The sequence below is a fragment of the Stegostoma tigrinum genome, chromosome 21 (genome assembly GCF_030684315.1).
Source record: "Stegostoma tigrinum isolate sSteTig4 chromosome 21, sSteTig4.hap1, whole genome shotgun sequence".
Classification (NCBI taxonomy): domain Eukaryota; kingdom Metazoa; phylum Chordata; class Chondrichthyes; order Orectolobiformes; family Stegostomatidae; genus Stegostoma; species Stegostoma tigrinum.
In genome coordinates this window covers 44,909,218-44,933,623 of record NC_081374.1, presented here as the reverse complement: position 1 = coordinate 44,933,623, position 24,406 = coordinate 44,909,218, and the positions used below count along the sequence as shown (strand labels likewise).

The 24,406-nt window shown below is 40.9% G+C and overlaps 1 protein-coding gene across 1 annotated transcript in view; it reads left to right on the top strand.

Moving 5' to 3' along the window:
• The first annotated feature begins 5,019 nt into the window (after nt 1-5,019).
• The window catches only part of LOC125462862 (sodium-coupled monocarboxylate transporter 1-like), an 81,862-nt gene continuing 62,475 nt past the window's right edge, over nt 5,020-24,406 (top strand). Inside the window, exons 1-5 of the mRNA XM_059653229.1 lie at nt 5,020-6,330; nt 14,634-14,699; nt 15,084-15,135; nt 17,199-17,266; nt 23,878-24,032. Of these exons, the coding sequence (XP_059509212.1) occupies nt 5,977-6,330; nt 14,634-14,699; nt 15,084-15,135; nt 17,199-17,266; nt 23,878-24,032 (695 nt within the window). The 5' untranslated portion in view covers nt 5,020-5,976. The remainder of the gene's footprint in view (nt 6,331-14,633; nt 14,700-15,083; nt 15,136-17,198; nt 17,267-23,877; nt 24,033-24,406) is intronic.

The following is a 24,406-nucleotide window of genomic DNA, read 5'->3' as shown; positions in this document are numbered from 1 at the left end:
ATTGATATTAGAGACATTAGTGCAGTAGAATTAAATTTAAAAGTATTGATCATAAACTAGCAACTCACCACTCAACAAAGGTTCCTTTATACAGCACATTCTAAACCTGCATCTTTTGCCACTTGGGCCAACAAAGGAATCAAACACATGGGAACATTACCAATTGCAATTCCCTCCTCAAGGCACACACCATCTGGACATGGAAGTATATATCACCGTTCCTTAGCTGTCACTTGGTTAAGAAGCCTCTCCCTCTCCCTCTAATAGCCCTATCAACTCTGTTCCTGTTCTAGAGTGTCTGATCAATAAGATGCTGGAACTGTTTGAACAACACAAAGCTTCCAAGCACACATCTGCTCCCCAACTTGAACTATTTAAAAAGGAGAGAAAATTAGTGAATTACGGACCAGTTAGCCTAAAAGAGTAGTGAGAAAATGTTACCGTTTATTGGAAAAGGCATGATAACAAACACTTGGAAAGCATTAACAGGACCAGACAAAGCCAGCATGCTTAACAAATTAGTTAGAGTTTTTTTGAGGATGCAACTAGACTATGAAGAAAGATTGGATCAACTGTAAGAACATAAGACATCGGAACAGAAATTAGACCATCGGCCCTTGAGTCTGCTCCGCCATTCAATCATGGTTGATAAATTCCCTAACCCCATTCTCTCGCTTTCTCCCCGTAGCTCTAGATCCCCTTGATAATCAAGAACTTATCTATCTCAGTCTTAAATGTACTCAATGACCTGCCCTCCACAGCCTTCTGTGGCAGTGAATTCCAAGGATTCACCACTCTCTGACTGAAGAAGTTTCTCCTTATCTCCATTCACGTTACACTACCCATCAACATCTCAGCATACATTCAACCCACTGTGAGATCAAACAGCCATCCAACAGCTGGTAAACAACAATGCCTCCAGCACAGAAGGAATTCCTGCTGAAGTACAAAAATATGGCAGAGAGGCACTCTTGACACAAATCTATAACCTCATTGCCTCTGCTGGAGGAAGAAAGGGTGCTGGGAAATCTCAGAGAGCGTGTACTTGTGATCATCTTCAACAAATGAAATGGGTCCGACTGGAAATTACAGAAAGAATTCCCCACAGTCTGTCATGGGGAAGATCGTTTGTGAAAATCCTCCTCAACAGTTTTCTCTGAGCAGTTGAAGAGTTTTTCCCTGAATCTCACTGCAGCTCCCACCCATTAAGAGGCACAATGGACATGATTTTCTGTGCTGGACAAATCCAAGTACAGGAAATGTACCAACCTCTGCACATCGCCTTCTTTGTTCTCGCAAAGGTCTTCGACACTGCCTATCAAAAAAGACTGTGGAACATTGCCCCCAAATTCAGCTGCCTACGGAATTTCATCACCATTCTCCACCTGCTTCATAATGATCATGTGTAAGTCGTGATCCTCACAAGTGGATCCACCACAGACCCAATGCAAATATAAACTGCACTAATGCTCTTCTCCATCTTTCTTCACGAAGAAGCTAATTTATATAAAATCCTAGGATGCAGCCTATCAGCCCAGGAGAGTTATCGACCTTTAGCCACATTAGTTTCCCTAATAACTTGATTCTAGTGATATTTATGATGTTTATTTCCTTTCCTCTTTGCTCCTTTGATATTTTAGGAATACCCTTAATGTCTTCTACCAGGAAGACTGACACAAAGTATGTATTCACTCCTCTTACATTCTCTAGGGCCCCATTATTATTTCCCAGCCTTATTCTTTAATTGGCTAATGTTCATTTTACCCCCTTTCTTCCTTTTTAAATTATGTGGTTCCTGTCCATTTTATACTATTTGTTCGTTTATCCTCATAATTACTTTTCTCCCTTTTTTTGGTCATGTTTTCTTGGCTTTTAAATTCTCTGTCATAAAGATTAGATGGTGTTGTATTTTATATCCCAGCAGACTAGAAATGAATTTCACAGGCATATACATTTACAATCCAATTTTTGGGAATAGGCTGTTTATTATGTTAATTAAAGAGAGTGTCACTTTATAAAGCAATGTCTGTACGCACTCTATCCAGAGAGATTAGCTCAAGCGAGGGAAGAAGTTAAATTCATGGAGCTCACCTCTTATGATGGTGCAAACTGGGCAGGCCACGAAGATTCTGAATTATTGTATGTGAATATGGTAATGAAAACAGACTCATAACCTTGTCCTAGACTGGAGCACTGCATTGATTGAATTGGACATACACAATTTGTCACAATAATCTACTTTCTAAAGGACATTGGCAAAGTCTGATAATTGATAGACTAAGAAATATCACCTTTTTAAACATCAAATGGTCTTTATCAGTGTAAAGTCTTGCTGATTTGAATGAAAAATGCACCAGCAACATTTCACTGATTAACCAATATAGTCTTTGAAGGTCTCCGTAATTGTGTTGTTTACATCAATGATTTGCTTGTATTTCAGCAAACCTGGGGAAAACATTTACACCCTTGCCTGAACTCTTTCATCAGCTATGAAAAGCCAGTTTGGTTATACATTTGGCAAAGAGTGAATTTGCCAAGGCAAAGGTGATTTATTTGGGCATTAATCTGGGACAAGGTCAAGTAGCACTGAGAGAAGTGAAAGAATGGGCTATTTTAGTTTTTCCTGCAACTTGGGTGAAAAGCGTTTTATTCGTTTGAGTGGATTTATTTTAAGTGTGTCCCAAAACCTTGGCACTATCACTGCACCTTTATAAACTTGCAAAAACTGGCTGAAAGTTTGTTCGGATGCAAGAGTGGTAAAGTGCTGTTGAACATTTAAAAGCTGTTTTGACATCAGTACCAGTTTTAGTTGTACTGAATAGTGTCAAACCATTCAAACATAGAACATAGGAGCAGGAACAGGCCATCCAAACTTTCAAGACTGTTCTGTCATTCAATATGGTCATGGTTAATTATTCAACTAAGTACCCTATTCCTGATTTTGCCCCATGCCCTTTGTTCCCCTCAGCTCCAAGTGCGATTTCCAACTCCTTCTGGTAAACATTCAATATTTCGGCCTCAACTCCTTTCTGTGGCAGAGGATTCCACAAACTCACCACTCTGTGAGTGAAGAAATTTCTATTCATCTCAGTTCTAAATGGCCTACCCCATATCCTTAGACTGTGATGCTTATTCCTGGACTCCCAGACATCCTTCTTGTGTTTACCATGTCTTGTTCTATAAGAATTTGATAGGTCTGTGTGAGATCTTCCTCTCATTCTTCTAAGCTCTAGTGAATATAGCGGCTGTTGATACCAACAACATTAGAATGGGGGGTCTTTTACTGCAAGATGGCAAGATGGAGATGGACGGCCTCAGTTATTTTTCAATGAAACTGAATTTATAAATACTCTGCATGGAGAAGGAGACATTGAGTCTCACTCTGACTGCATCGTTTTGAAATACACATCAGCAACAACACAGAACTTATTTGGACCACAGCTCTTTTAATTTCTTGAAAAGATTTTGGGACAGCATTTTATAATTATTTCAATGGTGCTTAATTCTCCATATTATTTGATAATCCTTCGTGTGCTTATGATAGCACAGCATGTGATATGAAACCAAATAACCTATGTAATTTATGGTTGCCTCCTAATGGTATATTTAATGTTGGTGTATTAATCCTGTGTCATGCGGCACAGAAATAGTATAGGAAAACATGTAATAAATTTTCTTTCTTTGATGGGGGAGGTGTGATGTAGGGTGTGTGATTTAGAAATACCTTAATATAATTTATTTTTGAGTTGGGATTTTGAATTGTGAACCAATGGCATGTCAGTTTATCTGTGTATCTGAGGTGATTTAATAATGGCCATGTATGTTTTTCAGTAGCCATGGTGACTTATTTTTAAATAGTTTAAGAGAGCTAGCTTTCGAGGGCTAATAGGTTTTTGTGTGAACTAGAAGAGTTTGTGAGTGAACAAGGTAAACACAGATGTTTTGGTGGTCAGGAATTTTTTTTGATTCGGGAAAACATCCATAGCTCGGAAAACAATTCTTTTAGTTCTGGTATGGGACAGTTGTGCAGAGGTCTTCGATGAAAATGGATGTGTAAACCAATTGCTTCTAAGAAGAAAAGATAGTTAATTTTATTAACAATGTTTTTTGCCTTAGAATGAGGAACTTAGTCATAATGCCAGAACAGAAGTGATAGGGTAAAACCCAAGCTCAATTATTCAAAGGGTTCAGTAAGAATCTGTTGAATATCCAGATTGGGCGTTGAAGTCACTGTTAAATTAAGCATGTAGAGGCGACACAAAACACATTTTTCACTGCTATGTCTACTGTATGAGTTTGTGTTGGGATAAAGGGGAGTCTACGCTGTTTTTAAGTTTGTGTTACATGTAAATTGGTTTATTCTATTTTCATAACAGGTGAAAAAACTTGTTTTATTGTTAATACCAAATCTGTTAACATTGCATGGTTATGTTTAAGTGAAAGATTACCTTGTTATAGCTGAAAACAAAATCAAATCAGATCTATCAATCCAGATACTAGTCTGTGGTCTGAACTGTCCATTGATAGTGTGGTAGACTTCCAGGGATGGTCAATAAATGCTGGATCCAAGATGAATTTTTTTTAAAATCAGCTGGGATCAGAATAATTTGAAGATAACTCTGAAGAAAACCTTTGACTTCGCATTCACCTTGACCAATCGTTCAAGTACAAGCATAAACACTGACATGGTCCTGTCAGGATGAAAGTCCTCTTTAGTTTTGGAACTTTATGATACAGAATAGAAATGAACTACATCATCCACAGGAAATCACCACGGTCCCTTTCTCTAGCTGCCCAAACGGAAGAAATCTCCGGACATAGCAACAACTGCAGTGGCGGACACGCCAGGTCAGGGGCTGCTGCTGGTCAGTGATGGTCACTATGTGTTGGTACCAAGAGGGGGCGGGGGGACAGTCATCGGGGGGAACAGGGCACCGCCCGGACAACCAAGGGGATACCTTCCGGCGGCTCCTTCCCTGAATTCCCCTGAGGAAGGCGGCAAAAAAAACCTGACAGGATTCTCTGGCGCCAAGTCCTTCGCCTACCTTCCGTTGGATCCCGATTCCAGCAGAAGGAAGGCCGTGAATGGTTTCTCAGTTTGTAATTAATCAGACGGAAGCTCCACCCGCCATCACATAATTCCCCCCCCCCGCCCCATTTCCACTCCCGCCAGAGAATATTCCATTCTCTTCCCAGTAGGTGGTCTGTACAGACTGAGACGATCTTTCTGAGGCAATAGGGTTGAGATTTCCAACAAACAGGAATCTCTACCCCCTCCAGAAGAGGAGGATACAGCCAAAAATAACAGGCAGCCACTCACAGGAACCTCAACTGTGAGGCTGTCCAGGTTCAAAGGAAAAACGACTAAGGAAAGAATATGTTAACACAAGAGAAGCAGTGAGGGAGAAGACCAGCACATCTTTTGTTGTGATTCCAGATCCAAATATTCAAATGCTTACATACAGCAAAACATGCAATAACCTGCACTTCAGTTTCAAATATAAATATTGTCTGTGATGGCTAATGCTTGCTTCTCAAATTAGGTGTTTGGAAAATTCATTTGAAATTAGTTGATAGAATTAATCAATAGTCAACCAGTAGATCCTTTATAAATTGGGAAGTAAGGTGACTTGTCATTCAATCAGGTAGGTGCAGTGCAAGGATTTTTTGGAGTTGTGTTGTTTGAGAGGCCAAGAATCAATGTGTGACATGAGCTTTCTGTATCTCTGTTCTAGCTGTAGTCTACATTTGCTTGTGATCTCTACCACATCTGTTACAAATTTCCTTTATTGTTTAGCATTTTCATGAAATGCACAGAACAATTAGACAAATTCCCCTGATGTTTTCTCCTGAGTCTTTTCAGAAAACTTTAGTTTTGTCAACTTGTGTTGATACTCAAAGCTTTCAGAAAGTTTATTTTTAAACTTTTTGTTCAAACTCTGAAGTGTACAGCCCCGACTTTGAATCAATTTGGAAATGTCTACTCCCAGCACTGCTGTGGGTGAGTTCACTGCGTGGGATTATGTCGTATTTGTACTTATGCTGGTTACTTCAGCACTCATTGGAATCTATCAGGCAATTAAAGCTAGGGGCCAGTATAGCAATGTCCAGTATTTGTTGGGAAACAGACAGCTGAGGGCATTTCCTGTGGCTTTGTCCCTTGCATCCAGCTTTATGTCCGCAATTACAGTGATTGGGACGCCAGCAGAGGTTTATCGCTTTGGGGCCATGTTCTTGATTTTCTGCTTTACCTACGCCATCGTGATCATCGTCAGTGCTGAATTCTTCCTGCCTGTATTTTACAGACTGAATATCACCAGTACTTATGAGGTAAGAACAAAAGCTGATTTCCAAATTCATAATCCTCTGACTTCAAGACTAACTGCATAACGTTGCTTATCTCCACAGCTGTTTCAGCTTGTCTGAAACTTTATGCCTTACCTCCACTCCCTTTGTACTTGATTACTCTCGTGATCTCCTTGCAAGACTCCTAAATTACATCCTTCATAAACTTGATGTCGTCTAGAACTCCACTTTGTGTGTCATAGTTCATATCAAGTCCTATTAAGCCATCAGCCACATGCACGCTGATCTAAATTAACTTTTATACTTTCATGTTCATACGTTCTCATAATTGTTTTCAAATCCTTCTATGACATCAGTTCTCTGTTTCTTTAACCCCTCCAGAAATACCATCATCTGTGATTACTGTGCTCCTTCAGCTCTAGTTTTGTGTGCACCCTGACCTGGTTCATTGAATTAGTAGTGACATAGAAATAAAAAGCACTAGAGAAATGCAGGAGGCTAGGCAATGTCTACACAGGAAGAAGCAGAGCTAATGTTTTGAGTCCAGTATGACTCTTCAGAACTCAGAAGGATCCAAAGAAGAGTTATATCAGGCTTGTACTTAGTTTCTCTCTCCACAGATTTTGCCAGATATGCTGAGTTTTCCAGCAGTTTCTGTTTATTTCAGGTCCCAACACTGTGGTACTTTGTTTTATTCTGGCAGTGTTTTCAGCTGTCTAGTTCCTGAGTTTTGAAATTCCTTCCTAAACCTCTTCACTGCTCTTTTTTCTTCTTTACGGCAGTCTGCCAGACATGTGGTTACCTGATCTAATATTGATAGGACTTTTAATTAGAAACCTGGGTTAGGGTTAGGCTAAGGGCATGTAATCACTGGACACAAGGCTAGTGCAAACTGTTGGCATTTATTGCCCAGAAATGATGCACGTGAACGTAGTAGAGAAGGGCTTCACTGTTGCCTTCTTCCATCAGGTTTCAATCCCATGTGATCTGATGTCATCATGAAAGAGCTTGTTACAAAAATGATCTGGAGCTCTAAATTGAATATTGTTACATTTAGTCCCTTGGTCTACAAAATTTCTCCAAATTTGTGCCCAGTCCTTGTCTGATGATGTTCCTCTGAAGCACCTTAATACGTCTTATAACATGACAGGTTTTAAGTGAAAAATGAGGAATCCTTTTACGCCAAAAGAAGTGTTTATGTTTTGCCCTCCAGTACCTCAGTAAGTTCCTAAGTGCTTTGTTGCCAATATAACATTTTTAAATTGCAGTTACTGCTGTTATAGACCCAGCAGTCAACTTCTTCACAATAAATTCTCTCAAATATCATTCACATACAAGATCAGAAAGTGGGGGGAAAAAAAGAGAAGATAAAAAGGAGCTATTTCCTTTGTCGATGATTTCAAAACAAAGCATCATAAAATTAAAAATTGTTCAGCAAATATGTCAGGTAATACAAAAGACCGCTGAGAAAAGGTACAAAGTATCTTGCTGAGGGGGAGATCAGGAATATCTGCTGAGGAAAAAGATATCCAATATACCTGTGTTTCCATAGCATGTATTTTATGTACTATAGATGCCATAAAAATCCAACCTAACTCTTAGAGCAATAAAATCACCAGAGCATGTCTCTCAGGTAACGCACTGCTATTCATCCTGTCCATGCTCTACATCCTTACTGAAAGCAGTATTCAGTAAAAACATTGGTCAAACCTGGTGAATACAAAACACTTTGAAATTGATCACTGTTATATGTAAAATGCAGAACAAAATGGGTATTCCAAGTTGGAGGATGGGGAAAAACATTGTGTCTGTAAGAGCTGCTCCTTTTTTGAGGTATTTTCAGTGTTGGAGCTGATTTCCTCAAATTCTGGGAGAAGTAATTACTGCTTTTTAAGCATTTGCATTATTTTGGAACCTTGGGGAAAAGAAAAGAACAAAGCAACAACACTTCTAAAATAAGGAAAACAGATAAATGGAGTGACCACATAGGAAGTGAAACAAACAGAGAAATAGCTGCACTGCTGTCTGACCCAGTAGTCAATCTGCACAGCTGACTGCTCTGCTGTTTAATTTTAAATATCTCTGGACATCAGAGGTTTGTCTAAGAAAAAATAAAAAACAGTAAAATTCACATCTAACCTTGGAGAAACCTGTGTGGGAGAGCGCACAGTAGAAGAGCAACTCAGTGGCTTTCTAACCTTACTGTTTTCCTTTTGTAAATCTACGATAATGAGTAGAGTGGACTCTTTTTTGATGTTTTATTAAGATCTGTTTCTTGATTAAACTTTAAAAATTTGAAAACATAGGTACTAAGTTAGCCTGGAGTAGTGTTTTTTAGAGCAGTAAGACTATGCTATTCTCTGGGTCTGTAGATTGTTAAGGTGCAAAGTTGGCCTTTAGTAGAATGATGTGCTCCTTCTGTCACATTTGGTGATGAGGGAGAGTTTCTGTGTTACTCGTGATTTTGTCTGCAGGAAGTGTGTTTTATGGCGAGTCTTATTGGCCTGCATGGATTGGTTGGAGTGGCAGTTAGAGGCAATGAGGAATTTACAGGAGCTACGGGGTGTGATAGATGGCAGCTGCAGGAAGGGAGATAATCCAAAGATCCAGTCAGGTAGATGGGTTACCTCCAGAAAAGGTAGGAGAGGGAGACACGTCAGGCAGGAGTCTCTTATGGCTATCCCCATCTCAAACAAGTATGCTATTTTGGAAAATGTAGAGGGGTGGGGTGGATGGCCAACAGCGACACATCGCAATGGTGTGTTGCCTCCCTGGTGCTAAGATCAAGGATATCTCAGAGAGGGTGCAGAATATTCTCAAAGGGGAGAGGGACCAGCAGGAAGTCATTGTACACATTGAAACTAGTGACATAGGAAGAGAAAAGGATGAGCGATTCTGAGGAGACAATATAGAAAGTTAGGCAGGAATTTAAAAAGGAGGTCCTCAAGGTTTGTAATATCTGGATTAATCCTAGTGCCACGTGCTAGTGAGAGTAGGAATAGGAGGATAGAGCAGATGAATGCCTGGCAGAGGATCTGGTGCAGGGGAGAAGGATTCACATTTTTGGACCATTGGAATGTCTTCTGAGGTGGAAGTGACCTGTATAAGAAGCATGGATTGCATGTCAATTGGAAGGGGTCTAATATACTATGAGGAGAAGGTGAGGTAGGACCGGTGAATTAAATTGCATTTCAATGCAAGAGGCCTAACAGGTAAAGTAGATGAACTCAGGGCATACTTGGGAACAGGGACGGGGATATCATTGCAACTACAGAGACATGCTTCAGGGATTGACATGACAGCTCAGGACAGGCAGCTTAATCTTCCAGAGTATAGATGTTATAGGAAGGATTGAAAGGGGAGCAAGACAGGAGCGGGAGTGGTGTTTTTGATTTGGGATAACATTACAGCTTTACTTAAGGAGGATATCCCTGGGAATAAATTCAGGGAAGTTATTGGGTAGAACCAAGAAATAAGAAAGGGATGATCACCTTATTGGGATTGTACTATAGACCCTCCCAATATTCAGTGGGAAATTGAGAAACAAATTTATAAGGAGCTCTCAATTATCTGTAAGAATAATGGGATGGTTATAGTAGAGGATTTTAACTTTCCAGACTTAGACTGGAACTGCCAAAGTGTGAAGGGCTTGGATGGAGAGGAATTTGTTAAGTTTGCACAAGAAAATTTGTGGATGTACCTACTAGACAAGGTGCAAAGCTTGACCTATTCTTGGGAAATAAGGCAAAGCAGTGACTGAGATGTCAATGGGGGAGCATTTTCGGACCAGTGACCATATTTCTATTAGTTTTAAAATAGTGATCAAAAAGGATAGACCAGATCTAAAAGTTAAAGTTATAAATTGGAGGAAGGCCAATTTTGATGGTATTAGACAAGAACTTTCAAAAGTTGATTGGTGGACGGATGTTTGCAGGTAAAGGAATGGTCAGAAAATGGGAAACCTTCAAAAATAAGATAGTGATTTCAGAGACAGAATGTTCTGTTAGGGTGAAGGACAAAGCTGGTAGGTGAAGGGAATGCTGGATGACGAAAGAAATTGAGGTTTTCATCAAGAATAAGAAAGAAGCATAGGTTAAGTATAGACAGCAGAGAGCGAGTGAATCCTTAGAAGAGTATAAAGTTAGGAGGATTATACTTAAAAGGGAGATCAGGAGGGTGAAAAGGAGACATGAAATAGCTTTGGGAAATAAGGAGAGTCCAAAGCGATTCTACAAATGCATTAAGGACAAAAGAGTGACTAGGGAGCGAACAGGGCTTCTTAAAGATCAGCAAGGCAGCATATGTGTGGAACCGCAGGAGATGGGGGAGATATCATCCGAGTATTTTGCATTAATGTTTGCTGTGGAGGAGGATGTGGGAGTTGTGGAAAATGGGGAAATAAATAGCGACATCTTGAAAAATGTCCAAATTACAGAGGATGAGGGGCTGGTTGTCTTAAAATGCGTAAAAGTGAATAAATCCCCGGGACCTGGCCAGGTACACCTGGAACCCCATGGAAACCTAGGGAAGTGATTGCTGGGCCCCTTGCTGTGATATTTGTATCATTGATAGCCAGAAGACTGGAGGTTGGTTGATGTGGTGCCACTATTTAAGAAAGGTGGTCGGGAAAAACCAGAGAACTATAGATCGGTAAGTCTGACATCAGTGGTGGGCTTGTTGTTGGAGGGGATCCTAAGGGATAGGATTTACATGTATTTGGAAAATAAAGGACTGATTAGGGATAGTCCACATGGCTTTGTGTGTGCGAAATCAGGTATCACTAATTTAATCGAGTATTTTGAAGAATTAACAAAGAGGATTGACGAAGACAGAGTGATGAATGTGACCTATATGGACTTTGGTAAGGTGCTCGACAAGGTTCCTCATTTTAGACTGGTTGATAAAGTTATATCACATGGAATGCAGGGTGAACTAGCCATTTGGATACAGAACTGGCTCATAGGTAGAAGACAGCGGGTGGTGGTGGAGTATTGCTTTTCCGACTAGAGGCATGTGACCAGTGGTGCACCACAGGATCATTGCTGGGTCCACTGCTTTTCATCATTTATACAAATGATGTGGATGTGAACATAGCAGGTATGGTTAGTAATTTTGCAGATGACACCAAAATTGGAGGTGTAGTGGACAGCAAAGAAGGTTACCTCAGAGTACAATAGGATCTTGATCAAATGGCCCAATGGACCAAGGAGTGGCAAATGGAAAATAATGTAGATACTTGTGAGGTGCTGCAATTTAGAAAGGCAAATCAGGGCAGGACTTATACGCTTAATGGTAAGGTCTAACAGATTGTTGCTGAACAAGAGATCGTGGAGTGCGGGTTCATAGTTCCTTGAAAGTGGAGTTGCAGGTAGACAGGATTGTGAAGAATGCATTTGGTATGCTTGCCTTTATTGGTCAGTACATTGAGTATAGGAATTGGGTGATCATATTGCAGCTGTACAGGACATTGGTTAAACCACCATTGGAACACAGCATGCAGTTCTGGTCTCCCTGCTATATGAAGGAGATTGTGAAACTTGAACGGGTTCGTGAAAGATTTGCAAGGATGTTGCCAGGTTTGGAGGTTTTGATCTACAGGGAGAGGTTGAATAGGCTGGGGCTATTTTCCCTGGAGCGTCGGAGACTGCGGGGTAACTGTATAAAGTTGTATAAAATCATGAGGGGCATGGATAGGGTAAATAGACAAGGTCTTCCCTCCAGGGTTGGGGGAGTCCAAAGCTAGAGGGCGTAGTTTTATGGTGAGAGGAAAGATCTAAAAGGGACGTAAGGGGCAACTTTTTCACGCAGAGGATGGTGTGTTTATGGAATGGGTTGCCAGAGGAAGTGATAGAGGTTGGTACATCACAGCATTTAAAAGGCATCTGGATGGGTAACTGAATAGGAAGGATTTAGAGGGATATGAGCCAAATGCTGGCAAATGGTACTAGGTTAATTTAGGATATCTGGTTGGCATGGATGAGTTGGTCCGAAGGAGCTATTTCTGTGCTGTACATCTCTTTGAATCTATGACTCTAAAATCTGAAATACTTAGCGTGAACAAAGACACTTATTGTTTGTCAGTCAGTGCTTTCAGCAGTGAAGTACAACAGTTAAATAAATGTCAACATCTGGTATTTATGTATATAGATGAACAATAGCCACTTAGAGGTGGAACTGGGGAGTTCCTAGAACTTGTTCAACTGAATTCCAGTAAGTATCACATCCTGCAACGAGGCTGGGATAAATAGATGCAGAAGTTGAGGGGAAGGAAATTTTGAAACTGAACTCTAACCAGCTCAATTCCCTGGTCATGGAATTAATTCTGAAATAATGTGCGCATCAACTTTACCGAAACATAAAACAGACATTCATTCTGAAGCCAATTCATGGCTAGCACTTGAATTTATATCATGTGTACTGTTTGTAGTAAAACAACTCACAAGATAATTCAAAGAAGCTGTACGAGGCCAAATTTGATGTCAAGCCACAGAATTAGCTATTAGAACAGGTGACCAAATGATTCGATCAAAGTGATAGCTTTTGAGGTTGACTGGAAGGAAAGATGAGACACAAAGAGGTGTAGAGTGGGAATTCCAGTGGTTAGGACCTAGGCAGCTGAAGACATGGTCACTAATACTGGAGCAACCAAAATTGGGGTTGCTCAAGTGGCTGGAATTGGAGAAATACAGACCTCTTATATGCTTGCAACATGGAGGAGTTCAAGGCAATAGAGAGATATGAGGCCATCGAAGTATCAGAAAACAAGAATTTCAAATGTGACTGCCAGATCAGGAACCAATAAGGTAGATCAGTGAGCAGTAGGACAATGGATGAATGGGTGACAGTTTGGATACAGGTAACAGACAAGTGTATAAAATCATGGATGGAAGTTGAGAGGTGACAGACCTTTAGAACAGTATTGTAATTGTCCAGCCCAGAACTGAGATCTGTGATGATAAAGTTGAGCTGAGCAGATGACATTGTAGAAATGAAACTACATGGTATTGATAATGGAGAGAAAATACCAGTTCAACTTCAAGCACTTTCCAGGAAAAAGAATGGAGTTGTTGGTGAAGGAAAAGAACTTATTTGGAAAAAGTGCTGAAATCTACTGCATGTCATTTCTAATTGAGCTTAACACCCAAAAAGAATCAAGCTAATGTCCAAAGATGAGATATGACTAGAAAAAGCTATTTATGTGATTGAAATGATCTGTGAATGTAGGCTCTAATCTGAAGTGAATGAAGGATGTGGATCCATAAAGTGCAGCTTAGTTGGATTGGCCATGCTAAATTGCCTTGTAATATCCAGGAATGTGCAGGCTAGCAGGATTAGCCATGATAAATACAGGCATGTGTGGGTCTGGGTGAAATGCTCTTCAGAGGGTACAGTCTTGATGGGCTGAAAGGCCCTTATCCACACCATTGGGATTCTTTAATCCAATGTGTAAAAGAATTCTGAAAAGAGGAGAAAGATTTAAACTGTTTTTACTGTCTTTTAAGTTCTGCTAATAGGCTTTCGGTTTTTTGTGTTTAGCTGATTTTGTTTGTGGACCTCAGAACATGGCCAAAATAATAATTTGGAAATAAAGACATAGAAAGTTGAGCATAACATACCATGTCTCTGTCAAGTCAACTGCGGTGCAGCTCAGGTCTAAGGTAGTGTTTGTTGTATCATTCATTCAATCTCAGAAAGGCACTATACCTTTAAGACATGGTGCATGTGATGGTCTCGTATAAGAGGTCTCCTTCTTGCTCTCTGTTCATTCAATCACTCAGCAGTTAAGCAGTCAAGCAGTCAACCTGTCTACTAATTGGTTCATCAGCTCATTATTGATTTGTACAATATAATAGTAATCTAAGTAAGCATACAACTTGGACTGCATGTGGAATTCTGATATGTCACAGTATAGGTAGTTATTTGTTAATAAACTTCCAGATACATGACTCAATATGAACCCACTCTGGTATACATTACTTGGGCTAACATATAGAAAACCACTAGGTGCCCAACGGTAATGACACTACCCATAGCAGAGAAGATCACCACAGCCCTCAACCTGTCTGCTGGGACTTTCTTTGGATCCAGGCATGATGTCTATTTCAGGATTTTCCAAAGAAGGGATTACGGATTTACACAGCTGGTTGTTGATTTCTAGCTCAACTAATATGAACGTTTTAGGAACAAAAGCAAAGTTGCTTGACAGAAGAGGGAAATCTTGTCTCAATCCTGTTTCCTCCTAATACGGCAAGAATATGTAAGATTACATGCAGAACCTTTGTAAACATAAGTTATTCAACACTGACTGTTTGTTTTTCTCTCTCCAGTATTTACGTATGAGGTACAACAAAATAGTTCGGTACATTGGGACCTGTTTCTTCATCACTCAAACTGTGAGTATCAAATCTTCTACCACGCCAAAATATTTCCAAGATACTTGAGTTTTAAATTGTTTGTTGATGAAGAAGGAGAAAACCAAAGTTCCAAAACTTCCTGCCTTTATTTGATAACCTATGGACACTGTCTAGGTTCATTTGCAATGATCGACAATTTGTTTAAGATACCAGGAGAAGATAAATTAAGTTAGCATCGTACAGTGAGAAGCTGGACAGAAAAACATTCATGTTTCAGTCAGGTCTCTCAATCCTACCAATGAGCCTAAAGCCCAAGCTAGAGAGAATTCACTAATTTCATCAACTGGGTGATGTTGTTAATTTAATATTGGACATGGTTCTGCTTGAGATTATTGATTAATGATATTGGATGTCTTTTTACAGGTGCTGTACACTGGAATTGTCATTTATGCTCCTGCACTAGCATTGAATCAGGGTAAGCACAAATTTACATTCCTTACACATCTGTTAACTAATAACTGTACAGTCGAATCCTAAGAGGATGAGGCTGTTGTAGTGTGGTGAAGGTATCTCTACCACTGAGCAAGTAGGCCTGGGTTTAATTGCACAAGTTCCAGATGTCTGAGAAAGGGTCACCGGACCTGAAGCGTTAACACTGATTTCTCTCCACAGATGCTGCCAGACCTGATGAGCTTTTCCAGCAACTTTGTTTTTGTTCCTGAGTTACAGCATCCACAGTTCTTTTGGTTTTGATTGGGAAAGTACACTGAGGGGGCTATTTTGGTGTAATGGCAATGTGTATCCCTCTGGACCAGGAGGCCAAGTTTCAAGTCCCATCTGTTCCAGAGGTGTGTCATAACAGGAGTAAACAGGTTGAATAGAAAATTTCTAGTTAAAGGAGGAACTGAAAAATTTATAAGGGAATGTGTAGGGTCACAAAACATCCACAAAGTGACAATGACCAGTTGTCCATTCTGGAGAGTTGAAGCTAATAATTGACATTCATTTCATAAAGTCTCAAATGTCCGATGTTCGTTTCTCCCTGCCAGCATTTCCCATTCCCTGGTATTCTGCATCAAATTCTCCTGTGGGAGAATTAACCGTGTTAAGTGGTTGCTGTAGTCTACAGCTCCTGGTGTGCATTAGGAAGCAAAGACTTAGGATGGAAAATTTCATTATGCTGGTGGTGGCCACATGATATGACAAGATTGGCATAAATAATGCCAAATTATTTTGCTTGTTGATCACATCCAAATGTTACAGCAGACTAATATTTCATTGTAATTACAAGCAATTGACATGCTTTCACACTTCCCAATGTAATAAAATTCAGTTTCATCCAAGCCTGCCTTTCTCTCCAGTGTGTTTTTAATATCACTCAATATTGACAAAACCTGATATACAGCCAAAGGAATATCACCTTCAATAATCTATCTGTGCTTTAAGATAACAATTAAATATTAGTTATTAAGGTAGCATTAATATTATGGATCAGATTATTATTATTAAGAAGTTTAAGATAGATTCTATTACATTTTCATTTCTGCAACTTTTGCTTCCTCTGTTATCAGAATTGTCGGACAGAATCGTCTGCTCCCAGAGGTGGTGAGCTTGGAAGTGGGAAGGGCAGTTCATTAAACAGAATGGTATCGTAACCATAACCTGCACCTTCTTGTCTCCATCAGAATTAAATTTTGGATGGGACAGCCCAGATTTGGCCTTCCAGTCCACCCATTGATTAAGATCTTTCAGAGACCATTTAACAGCACGTTACGGGCTTTAGTCCACTATCTTAAAATTAACCCATCTGAGAGTGTTGCTGTCATCACTTAGGATGCACAATTGCTGCTACCCTGCGCATAGCTTGTAACGGGGGGATTTCTCTCAAGTTAAGTGCTTGATTGAGGGACTGGATGTTACTCAGGCAGCTTTCAGCTGGGATCCACACCCCTGCCCTTGCTTCTGACTGCTGTCTGTCTGTCTGTCTCTTTCTTTGTCCATACCACCCTGCCACCTCACTCTGTATGATGCTTCCCTGTTCCTCTTCAAATATTTTTATCCTTTTTCTTTCATGATTTCATTTTTTTTTAGCTCTCTCCCTTTACCTGGCTCTGTTTCCTGTTTCAATATCAGTTTCAATTAGCCTTTTGTTTTTCATCTATTTCCGTACCATGCCCTACACCATCCTTCTGCTGGCTCCTCTCAACATTTCTGTATTACTAATCTTTCATTGTGTTTTGCACAAATTTCTCTCACCTCCCTCTGTTGTTCTGTCACTATCCATATCTCCTTATCGCTGTCTAATCAAAGTGCAAAGATGGGAAATAAATCTTGTTTTCCTTTCCGTCTATTCATCTGCATTTATTTACTTAAATGCCCCCACCCCACCTTTCATGTGGCCTCTGCTTAAGCATTGATTCATTCCTTTTTTTGGACCAATATTTAATTTGTAAGGTAATTTATACTTTTATAAGTTAAACTATTCCTGTGTAAAAGAAAATTAAACCACTAAGTTGGAATAACTTTTGTCTTTAACAGTAACTGGATTTGACCTTTGGGGTGTTCTTGTTGCAACTGGTCTTGTCTGCACCTTATACTGCACTGTGGTAAGTTTAATCTGGTTATATGTATATTTATATATGTATGTGTGTGTAAGTTGCTGTGTCTCTGTGTGTGTTGCTGTGGGTGAACCAAAAAGGTGCGTAGATACATTTGGCTGTATTTGTACAAACTTTTTCCGGGCATGAATTGTGATACAAATATGTAAACCTGGTGTGAGAAACAATCCTGAAGCCAGTGAATTGGTACAGATGGATTCATGTAAGTGTGGCATTACAGAGACTTTCAAATCTGCCATTATTCCCACCGTATATAACACCTGATCCCTATATCCTTGCAAACTACCATTTCATATCCGACTTTCCTTTCCCTCTGTAAAGTCCATGATTGATTTATCTCCCAATTGCATGCCCATTTTCCCTATAACTCTTAAGTTTGAGTCCCCTTGTTCCAAGACAACGTGCTTCTCATCTTTCTTGCCCTGCCACAGCCTTTCTGGCCCACTGCCTTTGACACAGTTGATCACACTTTCCTCTTCTGATATCTCGCCATGTTGTCCAGCTGTGTGAGAGCTTGCTTACCTATTCTCATCCTTTTTTACCTGATTAGAGACACTGCGTTGCTCCAGTTGGGCTTCTTTTCTGTGTTCTTGCCCTATTACCTCTAGTGTCTCCAAAGGACGTATGCTTAATACCTCCCATTCATCATCAACTTTCTGCCCCTCAGCAATATCTTTCAAGATCGTGTGACAGTTTACATATGTTCACGGATGTACTCCAGGTATTCAAAACCAGCCCGCTCGATTTCCCTATCTCTACGTTATCAGACTGTTTAGCCATTATCCTGTAATGCATAAACAGAAACAATTGCACACTGAGGCGACTGAGTCATTTTCTTTGTTCCGGCCACAACCTTATATCCTTGTGCCAGCTGATCTCCCTGAATGGCAACTTAGTGAAGTTGCTCCAGACTGTTCGCAACTTTGGTATCATATTTGATACCAAGATTAATTTTCAATCACATTTCGGACCATAAGGCATAGGAGCATAAATAGACCTTTCAGCCATCATGACTGCTGTGTCATTCAAAAGATCAAAGCTGATCTGATGATCCTCAACTCAACTTACCTGCCTTTTCCCCATAGGTCTTGATTTCCCCTAATAATTAAAAATGTCTATCTCAATCTTGAATATACTTAACAACCCAGCCTCGACAACTGTCTGGTAAAGACTACCAAAGATTCATACCCTCTGAAAGAAGAAATTCATCCTCATTTCTGTTCTAGATGGGTGACCCCTTTCTCAGAGAATATGCCACCTGGTCCTAGATTTGCCCACAAGTAGAAACAACCTTTCTGCACCTACCCTATCCAGTCCCTTAAGAATCTTGTATATTTTAAAAAGGTTCCCTCTCATTCTTCTAAATTCTAATGAGTACACATTCAACTTACTCATCCTGTCTTCATAAGACGGTCTCTCCATACCTGATATCAGCCCAGTGCAGCTTCCCTGGACAGCCTGTGTTGCCAGTTTGACTTTCTTTAGATGTCAGGCCCAAAAGCTGATCTCAGCAGATCTGCATTTGAAACAATCATTCATTTTTCAATTGATTGTTCTCATGTATTTCTGGCCAATCTCTAAACTTCTCCCTTCTGTAAATTTCAGGTTATGCAAAACTCTGCTGAGCATGCCTCAACCCGCACTGATTTTCATTCCACAATCACCCTAATGCTCTCTAATCTATAATGTCTTCCAGTGAACTGACGCCCTGATATTAAAATTTTCATTTTCATTCTGAACACAGAACATATACACAAACCTATGAATCAAGAGCAGGACTAGGCCAATAGCCTACTCTGTCATTTAACTATTTGGCAAGTCATGTATCTCAATCCGTCTGCATTCTAGAACTCTGCAGTCCTCACCATTGAGATAATGTTCTCCTGCCTAAACGATCAACAATACATTTTCCCATATTATTCTCCTTTTGCCATATCCTTGCCTGCTTCTTCTAGCTAACAAAATATTTTTGTAACTATTTTCCCTCTTTGCTACTTAATGTCCTACCTATCTTTGTGTTTTCAGCAAATTTGGCAACCATGTCTTCTGTTTCTTTATCTAAATAATTTATATAAACACTTGAGTTCCAGCACTTATCCCTGTGACATTCCATTTGTTTCATCTCGCTAAACTGAAAAAGATCAGTTTTCACCTGCTCTGCTCCATGTTAACCAAAGACTTATCTATATAAGGATGCTACTGCTTACATTGCAATCTTTTATGTTCTGCAATATTCTTTGATGTGCCACCTTATTAAATGCCTTCTGGAAAAGTACAGTACAACCATTGATTTCCCTTTTATGCACAGCACATTTACCTTCAATAGATAGGTCAAATATAATATCCCTTTTGCAAAACTATGTTGGCTTTTCTTATCCAAGTGCCCTATTATGACTTTGTTAATTACAGCTTTGAATATGTCTCTTGTGACAGACGTTAAGCTAATTACCCTGTAGTTTCCTGCCTTCAGAATCACTCTGTTTTGAATTAAGAAATTATATTTGCTATCTTCCAATTCAATGGGATTATCCCTGAATCAAGAGAGTTTTGGCAGATTAAAAACAATGCATCAACTTTTCACCAGCCATATTTTAATACTCTGGAATGGAATCCCTTAGGACTTGGGCACTTGTCAACCCATGACTCCAACAACTGTCTCAAACACCACCCCCCCCCCCCCCCCCCCCCCCCCCCACCGGCCCAATCTCATGTTTGTTATTTTCCTGAATTCCTCCCTCCCAGCCATTTCATGATGTGTCGCTGCTTCTGGGATGTTATTTGTATCTTCAAATGTGAAAACCAATGCAAATGATCTGTTCAATGAATTTACCATTTCCTTAATTTTCATCTTAATTTCATCATTCCCACTTTCTGTAGGACCAACACTTACTTTGTTAACTTTTTTCTTTATTAAATATTTAAGGAAATTCTAAATTCTTAACACCTGTTTTATATTTCTGGCTCGCACTCTTTTATACTCACACATTTCCCCCTTTTTAACTTCTGGCTAGTGTTTGCTGTTTTTCTTTACATGCTCCAATATTCTGATATGCCACCTGTCTGCATAATTACCTGATTTTTCTTTTAGTTTGTGAAATAACTGCACAGCGGCCGGTATCCCATCACCACGGCACCCTTTATTTACGTGTGGTATGTATATGGGCTCTCATCAGCCAGCTCAGATCCAGTCCCTAGGATTGGGACATTCTCTGAATTTCTTCCTTATATCTGTCGGCCAGGGCTCCAAGATTGGCCCACATTAACAACCACAATCCAGAATCTCATAGTTAATGAGATCCACCTTGCCCTGGTTCTAATCACTACATTTTGATACTATCTTTAACACTTGTGGTTAACCATGTGGTTAACCGTGCATCTGTCTTTTGGAATTTTTTGTACTTGTTGCAATGTATCTATTCTGAATACTGTGGAATATCCCATTATACATCTGTCATTGAATCACTATTAAGCTATCTTTCAACCTACTTTGCTGATTCACTGTTGCAGCTCTCCTTTCATATCCTCATAATTGTTCTTATTGGATTTTATGAAACTAATCTTGAACTCACTCCTCTCACCTTTGAACTGAATGTAAAATTTAATCAATCATGTTGCATCCAATGCTACCTAGAGACATCTTCGCTGTGAGATCATTAATACCAGTTCCAGTGTAACTTGGTCTCTGGTTAGCTCTATGCTGTTCCAAAAATTCCATTTTTGAACTCCTCACATTATGGACCAGACCAGATTTCCACAACAATCCCCACCCTCACGACCCCCTTCCATCCCAGGTATTGTAAGGAAATAGCCTAGACCCTAACTTTACATTTATTTAAAAGCAAGTGTGAAATGCTGTGTTCCTGATATGATTTAGTGGTCCACCACTAGGCTTTATTCTTACAACACAGTTAAAATACAAATGAGACAACAATTGGCACAACTTTAATTCTATTGAAATACTTAGTGAAATAGTATACAGGTATTTCTCCTATAACATGATAGTTGCGTTCTTGTGTGACCTCGCGCTATAGAAAATCACCACAGAAAATTGCATTGTAGTGAAATTGCTATAGAAAATTGCTATACTGCATTGTAGAAAGTTTGCATTATCCAAACAACGTCCACTATTCATCAATCGTGTTACAGCCAATTTGCGCTAACAAAACATGCATTACAGCAAGAGTACCTGTATGATTTAACCACTAATCATCAACTACACCAACATAAGCAGTATCCCATAGTCACACCCCTGGCAAGGCAATTTAGCAAAACAGTTTTACACTCACAAGCTGTCCTTTCACTCTAGCAGCATAGAGAGAGCTCTAGCTTATAGGTGTGAGGCTGGAACAGCATGGCAGGTCAGACAGCATCTAAGGAGCAGGAGCGTCAACATTTTGGGCTGAAACCCTCCGTCAGGGTGGAAGGGTGAGGGGCAGGGGGAAGGATAGGAGAGATGATGACAGGCCAATGCAGATCAGGAGTTGTTGTGATTGATCTGTGGGAAGGGTGGACAGCCGTTAGGTGAATAGGAAGATGGACATATTAGGTCAGGTCAAGAGGATGAGGGCTGGACATGGGTTAAGGCTGGAGCTAGAAGGATTTTGAAGCTGGTGAAGTCAATGTTAAGGCCATTGGGTTGTAAGCTGCCAAGGCGAAATATCAGGTGTTGTTCCTCCAGTTTACGTTTGGCCTCAATGTGACGGTGGAAGAGACCAAAGTTGATTATGTCATCAGGGTGTGGGGGGGGGGGGGGGGGGGGGGGCGGGGGGGGGGGGAATAAAAATAGGTGGCAAATGGAAGGTTGGGTTGGCTGTTGTGTGCAGAGCACAGACATGGCACAGGCAGAGGAATTGGGCATATGGAATAGCATTTTTGCAGGAGGGTAGGTGAGAGGATGTATAATTGAGGTAGTTCTGGGAGTCGGTGGGTTTGAAATGGATGATGGTGGTGAGTCTGTTTCTGGAGATGGAGGCGGGAGAGGTCCAGTAAGGGGAGGGAGGTGTCAGGTAAATTTGGGGGCTGGGTGGAAGGTGTTGGTGAAATTGATGAACTACTTGAGCTCTTCACGGGAGCATGAGGCTGCTCCAATGCAGTCATCAATATAGCAGAGGAAGAGTTGAAGGATGGTGTTAGTGTAGTTGCAGAAGAGGGACTGTTCCACAAATCCCACAAAGAGGCAGGCATAGCTCGGGCCCATGCAAGTGCCCAAAGCCGCCCCTTTGGATTGTAGGAAGTGGGAGGAATTCAGGATAAATTACTAAGTGTGAGGATCAGTTAAGCCAGGCAAATGAGAGAGTCACTGGAGGGGGACTAGTTGGGTCTATGAGAGAGGAAGAAACGGAGGACTTTTAAGCCCCCGCCATGGGTAATAAAGGTGTATAGGGACTGTATGCCCATGGTGAATGTGAGGTGTTGGGGGTTGGGGAATTAAAAGTTTTGGAAAAGGTGGAGGACGTGGATTATGTCCTGAATGTAGGTGGGGAGCCCCTGGACCAAAGGGCAAAGAGTGGAGTCCAGGTCGGAGGAGATGAGATCAGTGGGGCAGGAGCAGGCAGAGACAATGTGTCGACTGGGGCAGTCGGGTTTATGAATTTTGCATAGGAGATAGTAATGTACAGTGCGGGGTTGGGGAATTATCACGTTGGAGGCTTTGGATATCAGTTCTCCCAAAGTGATGAGGTATTGATGGTCTGGGAGATGATGGTTTGGCGATTGGCGGTGGGGTCATGATCGAGGGGATGGTAGAAGGAGATGTCAGAGAGTTGGCGCCTGGCCTCAGCAATGTAAAGTTCAGTATGCCATACTGCCACAGTGCCCCCCACTTCCCCATTGTTGTTAGGGATTAATAGTCATGTTGGGGTGGAGTGAAGGGAGCAGAAGGCTGTGTGTTCTGATGGAGAGGGGTTGGAGTAAGTGAGAGGGATGGAGAGATCCAAGCGACTGGTTTCACGGCGTCAGTTTAAGTTGAAGAGCTTGAGGAAGGGTAGGAGGTCAGGAGGATGGAGTTTGCTGGAGGTGGGAGAAGGGGTTGTTAGGGGGTAGGTTGGATTCCCATTCAAAGAAATTGGCACGATGGTGGAGATGGCAGAAAAAGAGCTTGACATCATGGCATGTGTGGAATTCATTTATGTGTGGGCGCAGTGTAACGAAGGTGAGCCCCTTGCTGGGGACTGACTCCACAATTCACCCTGCCCACGGAAAACTCTCAATAACCCCCTCCTTGCATCGTCTACCTATTATCATCCCTCCTACCCTTGCCCCCAACCCCACACCCCTCCGTCTATTTATTTCTATATTCCCCACCCCTTCCCCAGCCTTGATGAAGGGTTTCGGCCGAAAACATGGACTTTCCTGCTCTTTGGATGCTGTCTGACCTGTGCTTTTCCAGCCCATGCCAATAGTCTCTGGATTCCAGTCTCTGCAGTTCTTATTGTCTCCAAGGAAGAGAGCTCCAGCTGCCAGCTAGCAGAAACCTCTCACTTCTCCTTATAAACACTCCTTAAAACCTACAGCCTAGGCCCAGTTTTTGTGTTCTATCCATATATCTTTTTAGGTAGCTCTGTGTCATTTTTGTAACATGATGCCTTTTGTGTTTTTAGGGTGGTCTGAAAGCTGTGGTGTGGACTGATGTGTTCCAGATAACGGTTATGATCATTGGGTTTGTGACAGTGATAATCCGAGGTGCAGTAATTCATGGAGGTTTTGCACAGGTGCTGAATATTTCATATCATGGCGGAAGACTCAACTTCTGGGAGTAAGACCCTGACACTTATCTTTGGGGACATGAGAATAAGTTAGCAATATAGGAAGGGTGGCTTTCTCTTAGCAATTTGATGATGTTGGAATCAGATTTTGACATGTTGTGTGGCACTGTCACTGTGCTAAATGGGACAGACATCAAACAGATCTAGCAGTGCAACACTGGGATTCCATGAGGCAATATAGGCCATCAGCATCAGCAGAATCACATTTCAACACAATCTACAACTTCATGGCCCAGCAGAGCCCATACTTAACTATTACCATCAAACCAACAAAACCCCTCATTCAATGAAGAGAGCATTGGCTATTGGCCGTGACAACCCTTCTAGTGGTAGTACTGAACACTTGTGCGCCAGAACTTGCTGA